Source organism: Populus alba, chromosome 13, assembly GCF_005239225.2.
Source record: "Populus alba chromosome 13, ASM523922v2, whole genome shotgun sequence".
In the NCBI taxonomy this organism is placed as follows: domain Eukaryota; kingdom Viridiplantae; phylum Streptophyta; class Magnoliopsida; order Malpighiales; family Salicaceae; genus Populus; species Populus alba.
In genome coordinates, this window is record NC_133296.1 from 12,534,606 (window position 1) to 12,555,873 (window position 21,268).

The following is a 21,268-nucleotide window of genomic DNA, read 5'->3' on the forward strand; positions in this document are numbered from 1 at the left end:
CCAGCTAGAGAAATTCACTAAGCTTTCCATGTGCATCATGCAGTGGAAACAATCTTAAACTTTAAAAACCAAATGACAAGGTGAGAAATATAAACAAAAACTATCACAATTAATCATATAAAAGCACATAGAATTTATTTAGTTTGGAAATATAAACAAAAACTAGCACAATTAATCATATAAACCAGAATTAATAACTCAAAACTCATTTTTTCTCTCCTCTCTTTAGCCAACAAAGTGTATAGAATAGAAACACTACTCATAAAATAAGTCTTACTCTAAAGTATGATAACTTAATGTTTTTATATGGAGTAAATACATGGATATTTCTTTACTTACTTAGGTCTATAATTTAAGACAAACCAAATCTCTATTTTGATTTAAATAATTGAGTCAACTTAATTACAAAACTTGAACACCTTTCTAATCGCCTTCACCAAACACCTCTCAAGTACCACACAAACCAATCAAGTTTAGGTAACGTTTGAACTTGATTATAGAGATAGGCTTCGTAAACATATCTATAGGGTTCTCAATTGTAGTAATCCTTCTTCACTTATACAACACCGTGTGACATGATATCCAGATTAAAGTAATACCTGACATTAATATGTTGGATCCTTTAATGGTACATTCAATTCTTGTCCAGATGAATGACACTTTTATTATCATAATGCATTATAGTTAACTCATATGATAAATCAAGATTATCAACCAAACCTCTTAGTTATAAAGTTTCTTTCATATCTCTGTCAATGTTATATACCCAGCCTCTATTGTTAACAAGGTATCAGTGGATTAAAAAATTACTTTCCAATTAATGGCACACCCTCAAAAAGTAAAAATATAACATGTCAATGATGTTTTTCTATTCAAATCATTAGCATAATTTGAATCTACATAACCTTTAACACTACTTCTAATGTTGTTACTCTATCATATACCAAACCAATATTTGTACTACCTTTAAGATAACAAAGTATTCATTTCACATCCTTTTAGTGATCTTCACTAGGATTTCCTGTAAATCTAATGACCACAGTAATAAAATGTGAAATGTTTGAACGACTGCAGACTGTAACATACATAATACTTCCAGCTATACTAGTACAAGCAATACCTGACATGTGCTCCTTCTCCTCCTCAATTTCTATGACAAAGCTGAAGATAACCTGAAACAGAATGTAAATGGAGTATTCACTAATATGCAGTCATGCAAACCAAAATGCTCAAGTCCCTTCTCAAGATAATTCCTTTATGACAATTGTAACTTGCCTACACTTAGATCTCTATCGATGTTCATACCTAAAATCTTATTAATTATACCTAAAACTTCATTTTAAACTCACCATTCAATTGATCTTTCAAATTGTTAATCTTAAATAATATTGATTACACTTATTATATTGTATGTATTTCATTTAAAATAAATTCTTGTAAATTTAGGATGAAAATTATTATCACGTAGAAAATGAGAATTTTCTACGAAATTGAATTATTAAAAATTGCTGGTAGAAATTGAATAGAATCAATTGGTTTGTGGCATATATGTTATCTATTTGAAGGATTAAAATCTTTGAGTAGCTTCCCATATAAGAGAGATGTTGCCGAATTGGTTTTAAAAAATAGAAATTGTTTTTTTTTTCATAAATTTATATAGATGCCAAGGGCAAAGTTTATTGCAAGTCATGACGATAGGATTGCTACTAATTCTTCTAGCAATGATAATTACAACCAAAAGTCATTAGGTGCCGACCAAGAAGATACACCTAAGGCACATGCATTGACTCACAATGTTGCCTCATTGAATGCGATGTTGTAATGTCAAGAAGGGGTCCTTTCACAGCGTGATCCATTCACCCACAAGTATGAGGCCTAATGTAAGGACAACCTTTTAATATAAATTTGTTTTGCTTTCACAACGAAATGTTTAATAATTTTCTTAAAAAAATTAATATTTTATTAAATTTATCTAATTTCAGGTTTACAAACATTAAGGCTGCAAGAACGATAACATCATTATTTAAATCATCGATGGAAATTATATTGTTTCAATGGAGCTAAATTTTTAAACATCCTGAATGGAAAACCGTTGGTCGATGCATGGTTTTCAAGGTTTAAAGTTAATATTAACTTAAATTTTTTTATTATGTTAATTATTTTACTTTATTGAAAGTACTAAAATTTTTATTTTTATAAATTTTACTGCAAAGAAAAATTTGAATGGGACAGAGCTGGTGATAATATTGTGAGGAGGGTTTGAGAGAATCACGCTGCAACTAGGTAACATCGAAATTCATGATAGTTTTTTTATTTCAAATATTAAAATTTTATTTGTCATTTACTTATATAATTCATTTATACCATATAGATTGTGTGATTTTTGGTACATGGCGCAAAAAATCTAAAAAATATACGAAAGAAAGCGATCTACTATGTTGAAAGGATTTTAGGCAGCCATTCTTCTTAGAGATTGTATGGGCATAATACATTCAACACATGATGTCCGTGTGTTTCACGCGACGGTCATAGTCCGGTGCAGGGAATCGAAGCCGACATGTTCACGGTTTCGTTACAACGCACATCAGCGGCTCCGTTTTGTTTCATTCACTTGCGAAATGGATGGTAAGATTTTTTTTTAATTACATCCATTTTTTATTTGTTGGTTTTTATAAATATATTTAACTACCAATATTTTTATCTTACATGCTACAATTATTGGACATGAGCCAAGCCAATGGAGCATTTTATGGAAACACACATATAGAGTGATGACCGCCAAAATAAAGGTATAATAGTTTGTGGATAACTGAGCTCAACATTTAATGATATGTTGGTTTTACTGTCACAGCACAGTAATTTATGTTTAGAGCCGCAGTGAAAACTCAAATCCATTTAATATATATATATATATTACAAGAACTTGTGTTATAGTATGCATTTGATCACCACAAGTTTTTATTTAGTGATGATGGTGTTTTGATTATCTAGTATCCAATATTTTGTTATGATAGTCTTGCACAAACAAATTTTTCCAGATGATTTAGAAAATTTGAGAAGTATTTTCTTCTAAAACAATTAATTTTATGATCATCATACAATTATTACTCAACAATAAGGCCAAACAAATTGTCAAATGGTAATTACTTATAATCATATTTTGGAACTTGCTAGGGTTTGCCTCCTTCCCAGTTGTCTGAAGTTTCAATATGCATAGAAAAGAATATTAGAAGTGTGAAAAGTAACCCTATATATGCCATACCAAGCTACCTCTTGCCGTGCTTCTTGGATAAGAAAGAAATTAGTGCAAGAACCTATCATTAAATACTTTGATTATCCCATAACTTTTCTATAATTTTTCCACGACTACTCCATTGTTGTTGATCACCTTTTTTTGTGGAGAAAATCAAGAGATACCATACCCACATATTTTTTCTACCATATATATGAACATGGCTTTTCCATTTTTCACATTATTCAAAGCCAACACGGCTCAAGAACCTATCATTAAATACTTTGATTATCCCACAACTTTTTTTATAATTTTCCCACGACTACATCATTGCTGTTGATCACCTTTTTGGTGGAGAAAATTCAGTGATACCATATCCACATATTTTTCTACCATATATATGAACATGGCTTTTCCATTTTTCAAAGTCAACACGGTTTCCTTATCTCATATTCAAGGCATCAGATCTTGTTCTTCAAAGTTCTAGCTCCATATCATGAGAGGATCCTTGAAAACGTAGAAATTATAAACTTTATGGGTTTGAAGAGGACATGATCAAATACTGTTTTTATGAACAGTTAAAAAGTTTGAAATTAACATGATGTTGGAGATCACGACAAAGTCACAAGTCAATGATCTAATGGACTCAACATATTTGAAAGTGCCAGAAAAACAAAACCCTCCATTTTCTTTTTCTTTTTTATTTAAAATGTAAGAGTTTTAAATATGAACACGATCTTGAGCCCAAGAACCAAAATCGATATGTTGAAATATAAGTCTATTATTGCCTTATTTCTCAAGTAATAATGTGAAATCTCCTCCTTTTTTCTAATATCAAAGAAGATAGTAAATGAACTCATGATTTTGGGAGAGAAATAATACCGCCGAGACTTGACATAGCATTTAAAGTATTAACTACTAACAACTCCATACTATATTAATATTAGATCAAACAACTTTTTTTTTAGAAAAGAAAACATGGAATTGAGCAAGACGGCTATGAAGGCTGGGAAAACAAAGAAACAAATACGTAATCTGGATTTGCGTTTGTTTTTATATATATGTGTGTCCAATGGATTGAATATTCCTCGAAATAGAAAATAGGGTATTGTACTTTTCGTAAGACATGATAGATGCTTTGATCAAAGATTGGATAAAGAAAAGGTAATAAAAAAGTGGAGTGGCATTTGTCTTCGAGTGGTTTGATCGATTCCTTGCGATGAAGAAGGTCATTTTCTTACCAAAACCCTTTGTCTTCAGTATGATCATGGCAGCGGCTGATATTCATGTTTTTCTGTTTATTTTTTCTTCTAAGATATGGGCATGAGTCACCCTTTCGTGTGCAAATCATCAGGGGCCGGGGAATGCACAAAAGATATACAGTATCTTTTTAATCAAGCTTACTTAAATCAACTTGTTCCTGTCATTGTTTGTTAATTACATATGTTTTTTTTAAAAAAAAAAAAGTAAGTCAACTAGGTTAACCTAAGGGTTATCAAATCAATTTCGGTCTAATTTTCACTTAAAAATTAACTAAACTGAATTTGTTTAAAAACAAATCAGAACTAATACCAGTTTGAATTGACTAGTTTTGGTTCAGTTTAGTTCGATTAATTAAAGGAAAAAATCAGGAAAAAAATATTAATTTTTAGTCAATAAAAAAAAAACTAAATCAACTAGATTAACCTAAAATCAAACCAGTTTTGGTTTAGTTTTCACCTAAGGGTGATCAAACTAGGTTCAAGGAAATATTCAGCACTTGCTCAAAATCAAAATTTATTGCTCAACGAATCCAAGGAAGAGGGAAAATAATAGCAAAAGAGCATGGGAAAGGCACAGTTGATACAATATTCTCATGCTCATCGAATAAATGTTTGATAAATAGATCTAGTCCTTTCTTTGGCATTATTGATGGTGGATACTTAAGAATTGTTGAATTTTTAGTTTTTTTTTTAATAAAAAAAACCAGAATAAATTTCGCTGCTTTTAATTTTGGCTTTGATTTAGGATTAGAACTTCATATTTTTTTAACAGAAGAGAAACATGAAGATTGATAATTGAGAGAGAGCTTGGAAGGGGGTATCGACTTGTGTTTTGTTTTGATTTATGGTTAAATATTATGTTTGTGGACTGTGAAGAGACAATAGAGAGGGAGATTTGGGATGTGGTGAGGGGCGGCTGTTGGGTTTGATTTCTCCTTTAGGGTTAGGAGAAAACTTAATATTTATACCCAGTTGTTTTCAACTTCGGTTTAGTGATGGTTAACTCGGTGTGGTTAGGTCTGATTCACATGTTTTCAAACTTTTGAAATCAAAATCAAATTCTATTTTCTAATTAGTTGATTCAGTTTTTTTTTTTTTCAATTTAGCTTTTTTGTTATTTTTTGTTACTTTTCTCGATTTAATAGGTTTTTCAAGGTATTTGATCACCTCTAGGTTAAACCGCTAATTAAACTCGTGACTTACGTTATTAGAGAGGAACAACCTAATAAAAAAAAAAACAATCCAATGTTGAAGGATTTATGTCCTAAGTCACGAGACAATAAAAAAACCAACTTGATTTAACTGAGGTTAAAATATTAAAACTCACTCCTTTAATCATGAGATCGAGATATCCCTATAAAAAATAAATCAAAATAAATTATAAAACTTAATTCATAATGACCCAATATTGAATGATAAAATTATTAAAGTTTTCAATTAAAAAAAACATAAAAAATAACTCGAATCAACTCAAGTTAACTGTTAAGCATTATTCTCAGATCATGAAGTCAGAATAACATAATAGAAAACAAACAAAACAAATGATGAAGGACCCATTTATTATTATTGTAGTTGTTTCTTTTCAAATTACTTTTCGCTTGAAAATATATTGAAATAATATTTTTTTTATTTTAAAAAATTTATTTTTATCACTAACACGTTAAAATAAACTAAAAACACCCAAAAACATAATTTGAAGCAAAACACTTTCTCATCACAAAAAAAAAAAAAAATACTAAATCAACCGAGTTAACCCATCAAACTCACAATTCATGTCATAAAAGTGGAAGTGGAATAACTCAATAAAAAATAAATATAATATTAAAGGATCTAATAAAAAAATACATTGATTGAAAAAAAAAAAAAAAACCCAAAGAAAAACATCACTTGTTCAAATAAGATCAAAGTAAGGTGTTCACTTTGGATTGCTATAATGAAAACCTAACATGTTTTAGTATATTGTACTATGTTGGTGTCCAAGTTACACTGCAGGTCCATATTTTTTTTAGTAAAATATTTAGACGTTGCAAACACTTAAAAAAAAAAAAACAAAGAAGAAATCAAACAGCTTGGGTATAGTTCCGACCAACTAAATAAACTTGCTTTATTTGAATCACATAGGATGAAGGCAACAATAGCAAACATTAAAAACTATATATAAAAAGACGATCACGATAACAAGGGCAAACAAAACTTTATCCAAGAGCAAAAAAACAATTTTGTTTAATTTGTAGTCAATTAAATATGGAATGATAAAATAAAATAAAAAAAAGATTAAAAATAATAGTGTGAGCTAGCATGATAGACATTTAATATGAACATTACGAGGCGAGCTGGTCTGAACTAACCTGAAAAGCTTGCATTTTATGTTATGAAGTCAAGATAATTCGATAAAAAAAGAAATTGAAAAAAACCACAGTCATTAAAAAAAACAATGTCAAACAATAATATTAGAAAATAAAAGAAAATAAAAGATATCAACTCATATTACTTTTAAAACTCGTTTCTCGGGTCATTAGACCATAAACACTATACATGAAAAATCATTGAAGCTCAATCCCTAGAAAATAAAACTCTGAATGATAAAATCAGAAAATAAATTTTACAATAAAAAATAGTAATTAATAAACCAGGGTTAAAATCAAAATAAAATATAAATTAAAGGGCAATAACAAATTCACTTTGAGAGTTAAATTGAAAATAACAAAAACATTAACAAAAGAAAAAAAATCAAAAGAATAAAGACAAAAAAAAAACATGAAAAAAAAATCATCAATATAAATCAAAAAACTTATACACGTATCTAATTAAATAAGTCATAAACCACCATGTAAAATAAATGTAAAAAGAAGTTATTAACAAAAAATAAAAACATAATGTAAATCAAGATATTTAACATCGCAACACTGGTTATTTATCTAAATATGTCTAATAAATTTACTTACTAAAATTAATTTGTAATAAAAATCACTACACACATGAAATTTATTGAATAAAATAAAAAGAAAATCATTCTATTAAAAGTTGCACATTTAAAAAATATTATAAAAAATTAAATATTTAATTTATATAAAATAATTCAAACATAAATTTAAGAATTAATTTCAAATACGTATAAAAAATATATTAATAAAAAATCTAGATACTTATAGGCCTCGTAAGCCAAGCCTAGCACCTGGCCGACTAAAAAAAGGCTCATGAACGAGGCCTTTATTTATTTTAAGTTAATAAAACGGATAACATGTCATTCACCATAATTATCTAAAAAATTAGATAATGCATTGTTTATAAGTGTCTAGAATCTAGCTACTATGGTAGTTAAAAAAAACAAAATTAGTTTGTTTTTCACTCAAAAACTTATTTTTGACTTAAAACACTCAAGAAACACGTTAAAAACCTTGTTAAATCAATTCATAATCTTCAAAAACACAAAAAACCAGCCCACAATTAACCCAAAACCAATTTTTTTCCCAAGCTCATATATGTTGTTTTAAGCATTTTAAAGATTAAAAAAACACTTAATCTTAACTCTCATTATCACATGGAACAACTTAACACAAAATAGACTTTTTAGTGACTAAAATGGCTTGCAACAACTTCATCTCTACATTGAAATCCAACAACCTAATCTCTCTTCTCCATCAAATAAAGATTAAAAAAAAAAATTAGTATCAAAACTTTTTTTAAAAGCTATAAAGACCAATTCCATAAAAGCTAAAAAATATAATAATTGATTTAAACTTTAAAAAATAACCATTTATTTTACTCGGTTCTCTCACTTCAACCCATTGTCTTTCAATTTAACCCTCCCTCCCAAAAAAAAGTGCGATCAGGTTCTAATTTAGGCTCAAAAGGATTCAACTGTAAAAAATAAAAGTTAGATAACCAAATTAATTTTTTTTAAAAAAAAACATTGAAATCAAACATTTTAAACAGTAAAAACACTCTCTTTTAATTTACTATAATAATAATAATAATAATAATAATAATGTAGTGCCGTAAAGTTACAAATTGTTAAGCACATATTTACCACAAGAATGTATCACTTCGAAAAAGGACCTGACCTAGTCACCTAATCTTTTGCCGAACCTCAATATTCAAAGGCAAGAAGGTACCTGTGGACCAACCTTCACGTTAACCAAAACTTACCAAGTTCAACACTTTCTTGACTAGATCAGCCTCGAATCACACCTAGTTACCTAATCTTTGCCGAACCTCAATAGAGTCCATTAAGCTCAAAAACTTCCTCTCGAGGAACAGTTAAGTTTTTAGAATTTTGTTAAAAGTAGGCGTTAATTTCCAAGTGCAAACACCAAAATATGCCCCATATGGTTGTATAATTTGAAGCCAATCAATGCGTGTTGTGTGTGCGCGCACGCCAATCTTATTCCATATATAATTATCCAACTTGGCGGCAACAAATATGTTCAAAGATTGTGATACATAACCTTGTCTTAATTTCCATTTTGTTTTGCTAGAGTGCAAAATACTCGAGCTTGGCAGGTAATGGCAGACATTTTAGCAGATAATTACCTGTTTAGCTGCAGGCATGATCTTTCTTGACCTCTTTCTAAAGATGAATTTAGTAATTGATCCTACTAGTGGCCAGCTTGTTCTGATGGCGATGAAAGCGAGCAACCATGTCGATATGCTATTCTGCTGCGAAATCTGATTTAGGAATCTTCTAAGAGGAGAGGTTATATCAGGAGATTCAACACCCTGGATGTTTTTAGCTATTTCTGAGGTTTGACAAGTCTCAGACATGAAATCCGACTTTGCTTCTGTAACGTGCTTCTCTTGCTCTCCATTTGAAAGAATTTCAGTAGTTTTTTCTTCGCTAAGCATCTGCAAATTTTTGATGTCTTCAATGCCGTCTCTTTTTCCCTCACTGCTCGCTGCGGTTACTGTTCCATCTTCAGCAACATGTAAGTGTGGATACTGATCAATTGAAGAATCCAGCGCTGAATGCTGGCCAGAAGTCTGCTTCTGCAGATAAATATGAATAAATAACATTAGTTGGCAGAAAAGTTAATATGTTGAAAAGCACGGAAAGAAGAGAACAAGAACTTAATCTAATGAAACCTTGAGGATTATATCCCTTCACAATTTGACATGTCCAAAAACAACAACTTGCAATCACCACGTATCTAACAGTAGTTTACTATCAGTTTGATAAGAAAAGTAGGAGTAATTAACAGAAAATGCACCTTTTGTACATGAATGTATGGACTAGAGCGTAGAACACCAAGAAATTCATCGACAGCCCTTATCCACCTGCGAATATGAAGAGATAGATGGCGAAAGAGTTATCAGAGGAAAGGAAAGGAAAAAACATAACTACTCGAATTAAAACACAAGGTCCATCCATCTGTCTACCGAAAGAATGAAATTTCCAAGACAGGATAGCACTCATAAATCTAGGAAAGGACCAAAACTCTTTATATCAACTACAAACATTTACAGCCATAACGTCACTATAATAACGTTAACAAGTACCAAGAGCTGGATGCAGTTAATCCTTCAAAGAATGCTAGATGTCCTCCATGCTGTGGTGTAGCCAACACAATATTTGGGTTTGCTCTATGCAATGACCAAAAAAAAATAATCAAATCTCAGAATAACACAAAAGTAGGTTGTTAAAGACAAGCTATTTCAGTATCATAGAAGATGGATCCACCTGCATTCATCCCAAGGAATGGCTTCCCTAGTGCAAACTGGATCATCCAGAGCACTAATGCATAGTAGTGGCACAGATACATTCCCAACATAAGCTGCACTGCTACAGCGCCTATAGTACGTATCCACAGTCTGAGAAAAGAAATGATATTTTTGGATGCTTAGAAGCAAAAAACCAGAAGAGAGATGAAAATGTCAGTGATTAATACCTCAAATTTATCAACATGGCAGGTTGCATAGTTGTCATAATCCCGGAGACAACGTGCCTTTTTGTAGCACAGAAGCAAAAGAAAACAGAAAGCATTAGAAAGAGACAAGAACTATGTTAAATAAATGTATACTGTCAAAGCCATATAAACAGTTAAGATTTCTGCTATTTTGAAATTTATTGGCATTCAGGTTATACACAACATATAAATCTTTGACTGTAGAAAATAAAGGACAACGTATAATTTGAGTGACAAGAAATGGCATGAAAGTTACATTCTAAGATGTAAAATATGATAACAAGAACAAGATATTACTATGTCAAATGGCTATTATGCTGATCTTCCACTAAGGGATAAAAACATAGAATGCTCTATTTGATACCTTAGTAAGACCACCAAACTAGGCATGTGGAGCATTTTATACTAATGATACTGACCTCTAGAAAAGCAACTGAGTTTGATTTCAATATTAGATCCATACCATTTGATGATATCTCATTAGTTTATTTCTAAATTTTTTGAAATTTCATACAATTGTATTATGCCGAAATTTCAAGTGCTTAATTATTTTTATCTCTTCGTCTTTTGTTTTACACATGTTAGGCATCTATCTAATCTCATTATCATATTTACAACTTAACTCACATGGACTCTAGATTTCATAATAACAAAATAATGATGATGATCTTCACATTTCAAAAGCACAACCTTCAGAATCTATAATTTATACCAAATATCAGGTCAAACCAGTGATTTAAAAAATAACATTAAAGTGAAAAACAGAGAACGCAAAATTACAACGAACCGAAGCAATGTGATAGTTCATTATGTAATTTGGCTTGTTAAGGCCTTGTGTTATGACTAATGAATATCCATGAAATATTTTGATACAAGGCTAGAACCTGTTTTGCATGACTAGAGGACTTTGTTCTGGAAAAAATAATGCTTTGAAATAAGAAATTTCAAAGTTTCTTTGCCAAATTGAAAACCAAAATGAGATAAATTATCACATAAGAGAATGGAAGAAATTCTAGCTACCCACTACTTCATTTGTTCTGTTAATTTGACAGGAAACAGATTATCAGGAACTTGAGAATAAACCAACCGTTTTAATGCCTTCCCAATTAGCAAGCCGAGTATAGAGAGGCTCATGTCTGCACAGATCATTTGGAATATTGTCATATCAAGTCAAATGAAAGTAAAGTACAGATAACTACAATCACTTGAAGGCTAAATTTAATGCTCAAATGCATCTAGACCCTCGCCTTTGGCAAAGTGGATCTACCACATGTTCTTTATGAGCATGTCCTGGGTTGGGGCTATTCTAGCCCCAGGTCAAAAAAGAAAAGTTCCATTCGGCAAGATCAACCAGAAAGAAAAGGTGGAAAATTTTCATGGGAATTTTACAGAATAATTAAGTGATGTTGTTGGACTTTCATTACGTACAATTTTGCATAACCTTGGAGGCCAATTGTAAGAGCTTTGTCATAGATTCTCTGCAACAGCCTGCGGCATATAAATCTGTCTCCAATCTGCAAATGAAATGAAGGGCAAAACCACTGATTACATGTTGAAACAACACCATATTTTAATACCAAAAGAACACCAAAGCTTAAGCTTGATGTATCCATCACATTTAAAATCACAACTGCTATAACATTGGGTTTGGTCCATAAAAAATGAGAGGACAAGAAGAAAAGACACCAGAATCAAAGAGCAAGAGAAGACCCACCATAATGAAATTTTACCAATTTAAGAGTAGTTGAGAACAAGATTAAAGGTGAAATGTTTTCCCGAAGCTATTATGCTCAAAAAACATCAACAGAAATAGAGTAGAATATGTAAGAACTGTAAAAGTTAATTGCAGACAAATCCTACCGACCATCCATCTAACTGTTCATTGAGCCCTCCATATATCAGAACCAATGTAAGATAAGATTTTCTCTCTTTCTGATTTTACCTGTGCACTTCTCTAACATTTTAACTTTGTGAATGTCATTTACCTACCATGGAAAACTAGGGTACCATTAACCTGCATCCCTATTTCACACTTCAAATGAGTCCATTTTATCCTGATGTTTCCATTATGGTCATCAGATGAAAAAGAAAAGCTCTTTCTACAAGTGAAATTCCAACTGTGCAAATGTACCCCTAGACTTTCGACTGTTCATGTGCAAACTCTGCCCATGATTGCTACAGGAAACAGGATGGATGTTGTGTGTTATCAAACTGAATAACAATGATGGTGAGGGAGTAATATGCTGCTTATGCAAAAAATAAAATAAAACAAAATAAGACAAAGCAAAGGTAAAATGACTACAGCTTCCAAGTAAGTTTGGCATAACCATTTTGCTTTTGGAATGGGAAACTACATTACCAGCTGATGACAAGAAACTTCAGTCCTCTGTGATATTAATTCACTTGAAAATTAAACCGTGCGAGTTGTAACTATATTCAGAAAAAACACTAACCAAAAGATCCCAAGGATTGCAAACTGCCACGGCCCCAGCAATAGGAGTACCCTCTCCATCCTCCCCAAGATATTTCACCTGAAAACAAATAATTCATCACAATCCATGAGGACCGAACATCAAGCTGTTCATTGGTTATAGGTGGACAAATAAATTAATTAAAAGTGGCAATGAGCTCAGATATCCTTCACTCTAGAGAATCCAACAGAGCAATACTGAAATGATCTGGAATATAATTTGCATGTGACGATGAGCAACCAAGGAAGCTTGTAGCTTAGTAAGTCAGATAAGTTAATTTTGATTCATTTACAAACTAAACATTGCTCTTTGCTTGCATGGGTAAGCAATCTAAAAAACAAACTAGTCTAGAATACTGATAACAAATGTATTTCATTCCAACTTGTCCAGTAATGTGAATGGAAAAAATTTCAAGTACAAGAAACGCTAAGTAGATTTCACTCCTTTGATGTACTTGGCAATCAAAATGCAGTTGAACAATCTAAAGCAGAAGTGAGACTACAACTACTTGGCAAGCAAGAGTTGTGAAGTTCTAAATTTCCTCATTTTGTGGTATGTTAGGTCTTGGTTGTATATCCAAGGTCACCAAAGTGGAATCTTCTTGATTTGGATGTTCTATAGACAACAAAATAAACACAGAAGAGCCATCTTAGCTAGAGTGACCCAAGATTTGAAACCAAAAAGAGTAACTGGAAGATCCAGAGAACTTTAAATGCAATAGAATCTAAGGAACCACGTTTCTTTTTCTTGTTACCATTGAACTCGTTAGCAAATCTCAAAATTTGGTTCTTACGATTTGCTAAATACTCTGTTTAGTCTAAAAACAAACCTTCCAAGACACTTGTATCTCTTTCCTTGTGGAAAATCTTCTAATTCCCATAGAAGAATCCCTCTCTAATCAAAATTTTGGCATTCTATCTTAAAGTAAAAGGAAGAATATATCAGCAAAAAAAACCAATGACAGCCCAAACAACAACTGTCAGCAAGCTAAAAAGGATGCAAACAGGAAGCATGTACAAGAGACAACTTGTAATGCAGTCCTACAAAAATCCAGATATTAAAAGAAGGCTCAAAAATATAAAATGAACTGAAATCAGCATACCAAAATGTTGGCTCCAATGCTAGTTCCAATTGCAAATAACGGAGCCATGGGGTACTTATCGTGAAGATAATTAGCGACTGCCCGTAAATCTTCTGTCCATCCAGCATTGTAAAAGCAATCAGACTGCAAAGCTTATAAAGAAAGGAAAAATTAAACACATACATTCAGCAACAAATACAATAATTTCAAAGTTGTAAAGAAAATCAAGACAGCAGAAGGCCCAGAAAAAGATATATTATATATAATCAGCTTTCAAATAACCATCACACAACTCTCAAATATTACCAACTAAACCTTGATATTATCTAGCATTAATATGTCTAGACAATTAGGGATCGATACCACACCAATTTGCTAAATCTCATATAAGATTTTGGTGTAGCAAAATGGCACTAGTTGTCCCATCGCGCACGCGCTACATTAAGCATCTTCATGTTTCCCAACAATATCACATGAACTGACCATAATTTCCCAGTAGCTTGCTTCTTTTTAGACAGAATTTCAACCAAGTGCAGGTTTATTGACTTCTTGTTGGTCCTCCAATAAAAAGAATGTGTTGAAATATAATGGTATAGAAGCATGTAATTTAGATGTGGTCCTTAAGAAATCAAAGCTCACATTTTGTCTTGATAGCTTTATTTGACAGAAGATATGTTAAAGATAAAGTAACTTTGTTACAATGTCCATGAAGGCACAAGTTTAGAGATAATGCTCATGTTCATAGTTAAAAGCAAATCAAAGTAGACAAATAATCAGCCAAGTCTATTGGATAGGTAAGCCAGAAAAATATCACAGTAGGGAAATAGTTTCCGTAAACACTGCGATCTTTTCTGGCAAAAACAAAATACAAGGATAAGATGACTGTATAGCAGCTAGTTTCAACTGTCAAGTAAAACCAATAGTGATCCCACATTAGATTTCATATTTCTCAACTTTACATATTTATTCATAAAAAAAGAAAGAAACTTACAGTAATTGAAACACCACCAAGTCCTCGGTGGTTGCTAACAACAACATTCCATCCATGTTTGGCCAGGTTGAAGGCAAGATTCTTTAGATACTACAAATCAAATAAGAGATCCATCATTATCCCATTTCACACACGTGTTTATTCACGCACGCGATGCACAGAGGCATGCAAGTATCATGCATACAAAATTATGCAGCATGCACCCATGTCTTTGTACTTGAATATAGTCCATCAGGCTGCTTTAACAACGCAAAAACTAACAAATCAAGTTCTGCTAATTTGTTAAAGCATTTAGAAGGATGAAGGGGCATTGCTCAATTTTCTAAGGCATTGAGACCTAGCTCTATCATCACCATTTCTGCTTGTCCTGCTTGTAATAATGTGTGATAGAAAATGAACGTTGAAAAAGGAAAGCAAAATAATGAATAAGTGAATACTAGTTTTGGATGAAGTCCAGCCATTTGATGCATTTGCGCTAGAGTGACCAGCATCAGAAGAAAGTTTCTGTGCACAATGCAAAGGTAGCTTCCATGAGATCCTAAAGTATTTCAACTTCAGAATGAAAGAAAAGTCTCTCCACAAAATCTTTTAGGCATTAATTGATTCAGGCATTGAGCTACGCAGTCTTGATTTCTTGACATAGTTTTTAAATCATCAGCCAAGATCCTTCAAAGGCAAGAAGGGCTAATCAGCTTTCCCTGTCTATGATCACATTTAAGTACACATGAGATTTTTTCCAAGACTCAATAGACATTTTCAAGCCAACCATCTTTCCACATCGAACAAGTTAAGGTACACTGCGGAGTCTGCCAGCCTCTGTGTAGGCTTGACAAACAGAGGTCTTACATGCATGAATGGACACCACTTTCAATCCAAAAGTTTGAGATTTGGGTTATGGTCCTTAAGGATCAATCCTTATATATAAGCTCCTCACTTATTCTCAACCAATGCAGGATATTTTCCATAATCATATACATAGCACCCACAAAATCTAATTAAAAGAGAAACTGCTAGAAATTGTTCTAAATTTTGAGTAATGATTGCAGAGGAAAAAAATGAACTTACATTAGAAGTAGAGGAACTTGCCAAGCCAGGAACCACGACCACAATCGGAGTAGTTTCATCTTGAGAAATAGCATTATTCATGGGAAGAGATGCACCATTTATGCCAAAAGCACCTCCAGAAACTGTAGAAAAACCCACTTTTATATTATTTAGAAAGAAAAATCATCTGACAATGTGACAAGAAAATTGAAATAAACACAGATGGCTATATCTTGACAGCATACATGAGATTTGAATATGATTTGTTAGTGCTCATCAATACACAGACAAAGATTTATTGCCAATCCAAAGCTCTATACATACCATCAGCGTTCAACAGCCAATCCAAAGCTATGGTTCCACCATCAGAAGTACGAAACAAGTGCCTAAAAGTGCATGTACATAGGTTTTTGTTAGATCAAAATCTTGAACCAAATTTGAAAACCACAGAAAAAAGCAAGTGCCACAGCCAATTAACAAATGTTATGGCAAATTCCATGAACAAGAATGCGTAATTCTTGTCACAAATCATGAAGCAGTCCAGTTTTTTTATTAAAAAAAATTAATATTAAAAAATAAATAAAAACTCTAGAACGACAGATAGCACAAGAATAACCCATTTTCTACAAAAATCGCAAACGGTCAAATGACAGAATCAAATTAAGCAACTGCTCATTAATAAAAACTCTAGAATGACAGATAGCACAAGAATAACCCATTTTCTATAAAAATCGCAAACGGTCAGATGACAGAATCAAATTAAGCAACTGCTCATCATTACCTTCTATAGCTAAAAACCGGAGACCTCCCACAAAATTGCAAAAAGGCAGTCTGAAAATGAGGACTTGATATCCATGTTGTGGCTACAAACCTGCACAAACAAGATTCAACCGCATAATAGGAAAATGGGGTTAACTCATCAACCTCTACACGCAGATATTTGTGTTTGTACGATGTATACGTTACCTAGAGTGGAGGATTTTACAGCTGGAAAGAATGGCATTACAAAACGGAGAAGAGGGGTTGTAAGTGATAGGAGTGCCTTGAGATTTAAAGAAAACATCTTCAAAGAAATGGACCTCCAAGAACTTGTAAAGAAAAGTAATGGAGATGATCAAGAGAGCTACCAAATAGTGCCAAGTTGGTATCTGCGAGAGTGCATTGAACAAGATAATATAAGGGCTGAGAGAAGAAGAATCCATGAAAACAAAGCAGAGATTTGATTGGATCTATGAACTACTGGGGTTTGGTCATGGCTGGTCTGGTTTTAATGTTTGGTTAGTTAATAATGGTGGACGATATGGTTGGTGAGAAATGGAGTCAACCGCGAAATACAAGTAAAGGAGAGAAATTATTACACGACACAAGTACTTTAGTCTTCTCGTAAAAATATTATGAAAATTATGTTTTCGAGGGTGTAATTTCATTATATTAAATAATACCTCAGGAAATAAAGTAACATTTTTCGTCTTTTTCCTGAACTAACAGAGAAGGAAAAGGTGCCTCTTTTTTTTTTTTTTTTTTTTATGGGATTCAAAGCCGATCAATGATCAATGTGATGGAAAACCTTGCGTAGAGTCGGTATTCTTCTTCGCCACATCAGGACAGGCACACTAATGTTTTTTCTTTGATTTTTTTTTTAATTATTGACATGGATGTTATATATATCTTTCATGATTTTAAAAATTTATAATTATATAAACTTACAATAAACCTGAAAAAACTCAAATTCACATGATAGTTCAAGAACAAATTCAAGATATAATCAATTAAGTTAATGTTTTTTTCTTCGAATTTCTTGAGATAGCAGGCAGGTGATGAAATAGCAGGCACCTTACATAGTAATTGTCAGCTCATATCTTAAATACATGCAATTAGTCAATTAAAACAAGGCATTTTTTAGCTACTATTTTAATGATAGTGTCTGGTAATATTTAGCTGCATGTTTTTAAAAATATTTTTTAAATAAAAATATCATTTTTATTTTTTATTTTTTAAAATTAGCATATTAAAATTATTAAAAAAATACATAAAAATATTAATTTTATATTTTTTTAAATTACAAAAAAAATTAAATGATGGAAACTATTATAATATTAAATAAATAGTAAAAAATTATTTGGTTGTCGGGAGATTTATAGTTATTCATATGACTCGATGTAAGTCTTTAATGTCCTTGAGATTTATAGAACTTGAACTGGTAACCTTTAAGAAACAAACATAGAGTCTAATTAGTTGAGTTACATCCTTAAAATTAACTTATTAAATTCTCTTGAATGTATTAGATCAACGTGAAATGTGTACTTTCAACATTATTTATTTAGTCCCTATTAATGAATAAATTGATACAAGAATATTTTTATTATTAAAAAAATCAAATTATTTATTCAAAAAACATTATAATTTGTTTGTAACCAAATCACATATAAAATTAAATTTAGTTCCATTTGTGATTTGAATTCAATTTGTAGCATATTATAATTTTTATGTTTAGAATAAAATATTAAACCATGCATAATTGAATTTAATTATAAAATTTAGAATATTTGTGAAAATAAATTAAATTAATAATTTTAACTATTATGTTACTGTATCATTTCTTTTTTTTGTTAAAAACACATTTAAGTGGACATGGCCCTTATTATTTTCTCTAGTTCCTTTTTTTTCCCTTCATTTCTTCCTTGCCCCAATATATGGCGGCGGAAAGTAAAAAAGTAATAGTTTTATAACTGTAAAAGATGAATGAATTGTCAAAAGAATGTTTTGTTTTATTTTATTTTATTTTGACACAGAATAATATAACAGATTGTACCTGCTTCGGATATAAAAATCAAACCCAGCATCTTTTCATAAAACAATTAGAAAAGGTATAGAAGTTGAGAAAAAAAACACAATAATGGGTCAAAACAAATAATTAGATGATAAATATATTCATATAATCACCAAGTATTCTATAGTTGAATAAACAATTTGGCAAATTTGATCACAATTTTCAGTTTTTATTTACTGGTATGATTAATTTGATGCAATTCGTAAGAAAAACCTCCTTCGACTGATGTTCATTTCCAGTTAAAATTCAGATGGGAAGAAATATGAATGGTTTCATAATCTCACAAATTTTAAAAGAAAAAAAACATTAAAAAATAAAATCAATATACCAAATAAAAACCATATCCAAAAACTACCTTCTGAACCCATTCATATTCACCACCTTTGGTATCAAATATTCCATGTTGGAGGCTTCTCATATTCAATATTAGTTAAGGAGTCCTCAAGGGGCGTAGTGTGGTAATAAAGGGTTTGAAATCTGTACAACAAGTCTTGAGTTCGAGTCAGAGTGTGCATCTCTTGTAAGAGCCTGGGATAGCCGGAATTTTACTCACTCACCTGGCCCCATAAAAAAAAAAATAGGGTTTTCATGTTGGAGAATCAAAAAAAAAAATGTTAATTAAGGATCACACTTCTCCATGTTTATAGGAAAATTATTGCCATTTAGATGGTGGAGGGTAGAAAAAGAGAGAGAGACAATGAGGGGGTTTGTAAAAAAATAGGATTTATGCTGTTAAAAGGTATTTTTGAAATATTGTTTTTAATGTCAATTCCAAAGGGAATTGTTGTAGCAAATTAGAGAGGAAACTCTCTAATTTGTTTTTGGTCATTTCTTAACAATTGAATTCCATTTGGAATTCAAATTAATACCCGGATTTCAAATTAAAGAATTGATTCAATCCTTGGAATAGAATTTAGTTTTAATGGTTGTAATAACGTGGTAACTATTATATTTTTATTTAACAGAATACTAAATGATTGGTCCAGGCTACATTGCAAGTAAGGATAAAAAAAAAAATTAACATAAAAAAAGAATGTCCAGGTATTGGTTGAAATCGTAACAATTAACAAAGCAAATGAGTAGGAGTATTATCCCATGAAGATTAAAAAATAACTAATAATTACCAAAATTTATTAAATTATAATCTATTTGCTTAACCAAATAAGAGTGTTTTGTTGTCTTATAAAAAAAAAAAAAAAAAAAAAAAAACTAAGTCTAAATCAAGATAATAACATTTTAGAATTTCTTATTAACCATGATTAATCTTATGTGACATTTCAGATCGAATTAAGTACTATATTTCTTAACATTAAGAATTGATTTTCTCCTATCTATTCATCAATCTTTCTCAAGCATTAATAAAATATCTTAACAAGTAATTTTTGGCATCTTTGTCAAAATTATAAACCTGTCAAAATTAATACGAACAATAAAACTCCTAAAGATGACACAAGGCCATATATATATATATATATATATATATATATATATATATATATATATATATATATATATGTTCAAATCATCTATCACTCTTAATTGCTTGGTAAATTAACATACATATTGATAAGTTTGAACTCATTCTTATACCAAAGTTTAACTCATTACAGTAAATTTATTTTCATCTATATAAATAGATCATTAATAGATTAATCACAACGAATCATTAGGAATAAAAGATAAATAACAATTTAGCTTGTTTTAAATGTGATATTTTAAGTTGATTGTATTTTCTTTTTAGCATAACTAATCTTTTATTTTAAAATTTTACAGACTATTTAGAGTTTTTTTTTTATGATAATAATACTAAATAACAACTCATTTTTTTAACATAAAACATTTCTTCCATCTAAACGTAAAAAAAAGACGTTTTCCTTTAAGCTTCAAGTTATTAGTAGTGATCCTTTTAAACTCATACAGATCACCCTCATTCCTTTTTTTATACAGGATTAATTTTTAACTATGGTATTTCAAGAGTTGTGATCTTGATTCCAACAATAGAAACTCATGTTTTATCTTAAAAAACGAAAAAAAAAAAAAAAAACAATCTTGGCCTTTAAGAAATGCACTTTTCAATACCATATTTGTAGATCTAATGGGACTAGAAGATCTTTTGGTATTTTTTTCTTTTTAACAAAGGTAATTTTGTGATTTCAATTTGACTAACTAGGTGTTTGAGAATTGAATCCCTCCATCCAAAAACAATCCAATTTTCCGTTAATTTTAACTTTTAGGGCATGAAGGGACATGTGTCAAACTTCTATTTGTTCTATCTTAAAAAAAAAAAAAAAAAAGGAGTAAAAATGGAGAGAAAAAAAATAACTCAGAAATTTGATTAAATTGTTATTTATTTTTGTAATAGCTTGCGTGCATGTGAGAGCCTTTTAACTGGAAAACAACTTTGATAAAGAAATATTCCCCAAAAAGTTATCATTGGCTAAAGCTAGGTATATA

General features: G+C 30.8%; 1 protein-coding gene across 1 annotated transcript; it reads right to left on the reverse strand.

Annotated features, from left to right (window-relative positions):
- Window positions 1–8,834: 8,834 nt before the first annotated feature.
- LOC118035513 (embryogenesis-associated protein EMB8) lies at window positions 8,835–17,357 on the reverse strand. The gene is made up of 14 exons (XM_035041100.2): window positions 16,951–17,357; window positions 16,766–16,855; window positions 16,309–16,370; window positions 16,006–16,127; window positions 14,941–15,030; window positions 13,971–14,093; window positions 12,851–12,928; window positions 11,826–11,911; window positions 11,485–11,533; window positions 10,380–10,436; window positions 10,172–10,302; window positions 9,991–10,074; window positions 9,702–9,768; window positions 8,835–9,480 (listed from the first exon to the last, which is right to left on the reverse strand). The coding sequence occupies exons 1-14, from the start codon at window positions 17,184–17,186 to the stop codon at window positions 9,013–9,015; spliced, it is 1,743 nt and encodes a 580-aa protein (XP_034896991.1). The 5' UTR covers window positions 17,187–17,357; the 3' UTR covers window positions 8,835–9,012.
- Between the last annotated feature and the right edge of the window lie 3,911 nt (window positions 17,358–21,268).

Excerpts from the sequence above, each read along its gene's own strand:
- LOC118035513 (XM_035041100.2), bottom strand. The coding sequence starts at position 17,186 with ATGGATTCTTCTTCTCTCAGCCCTTATATTATCTTGTTCAATGCACTC. Across the intron at positions 14,094-14,940 it reads TTGGTGGTGTTTCAATTACT|TCTGATTGCTTTTACAATGC; the intron begins GTAAGTTTCTTT and ends TAAGCTTTGCAG. Across the intron at positions 10,437-11,484 it reads ATTGGGAAGGCATTAAAACG|GCACGTTGTCTCCGGGATTA; the intron begins GTTGGTTTATTC and ends TGCTACAAAAAG.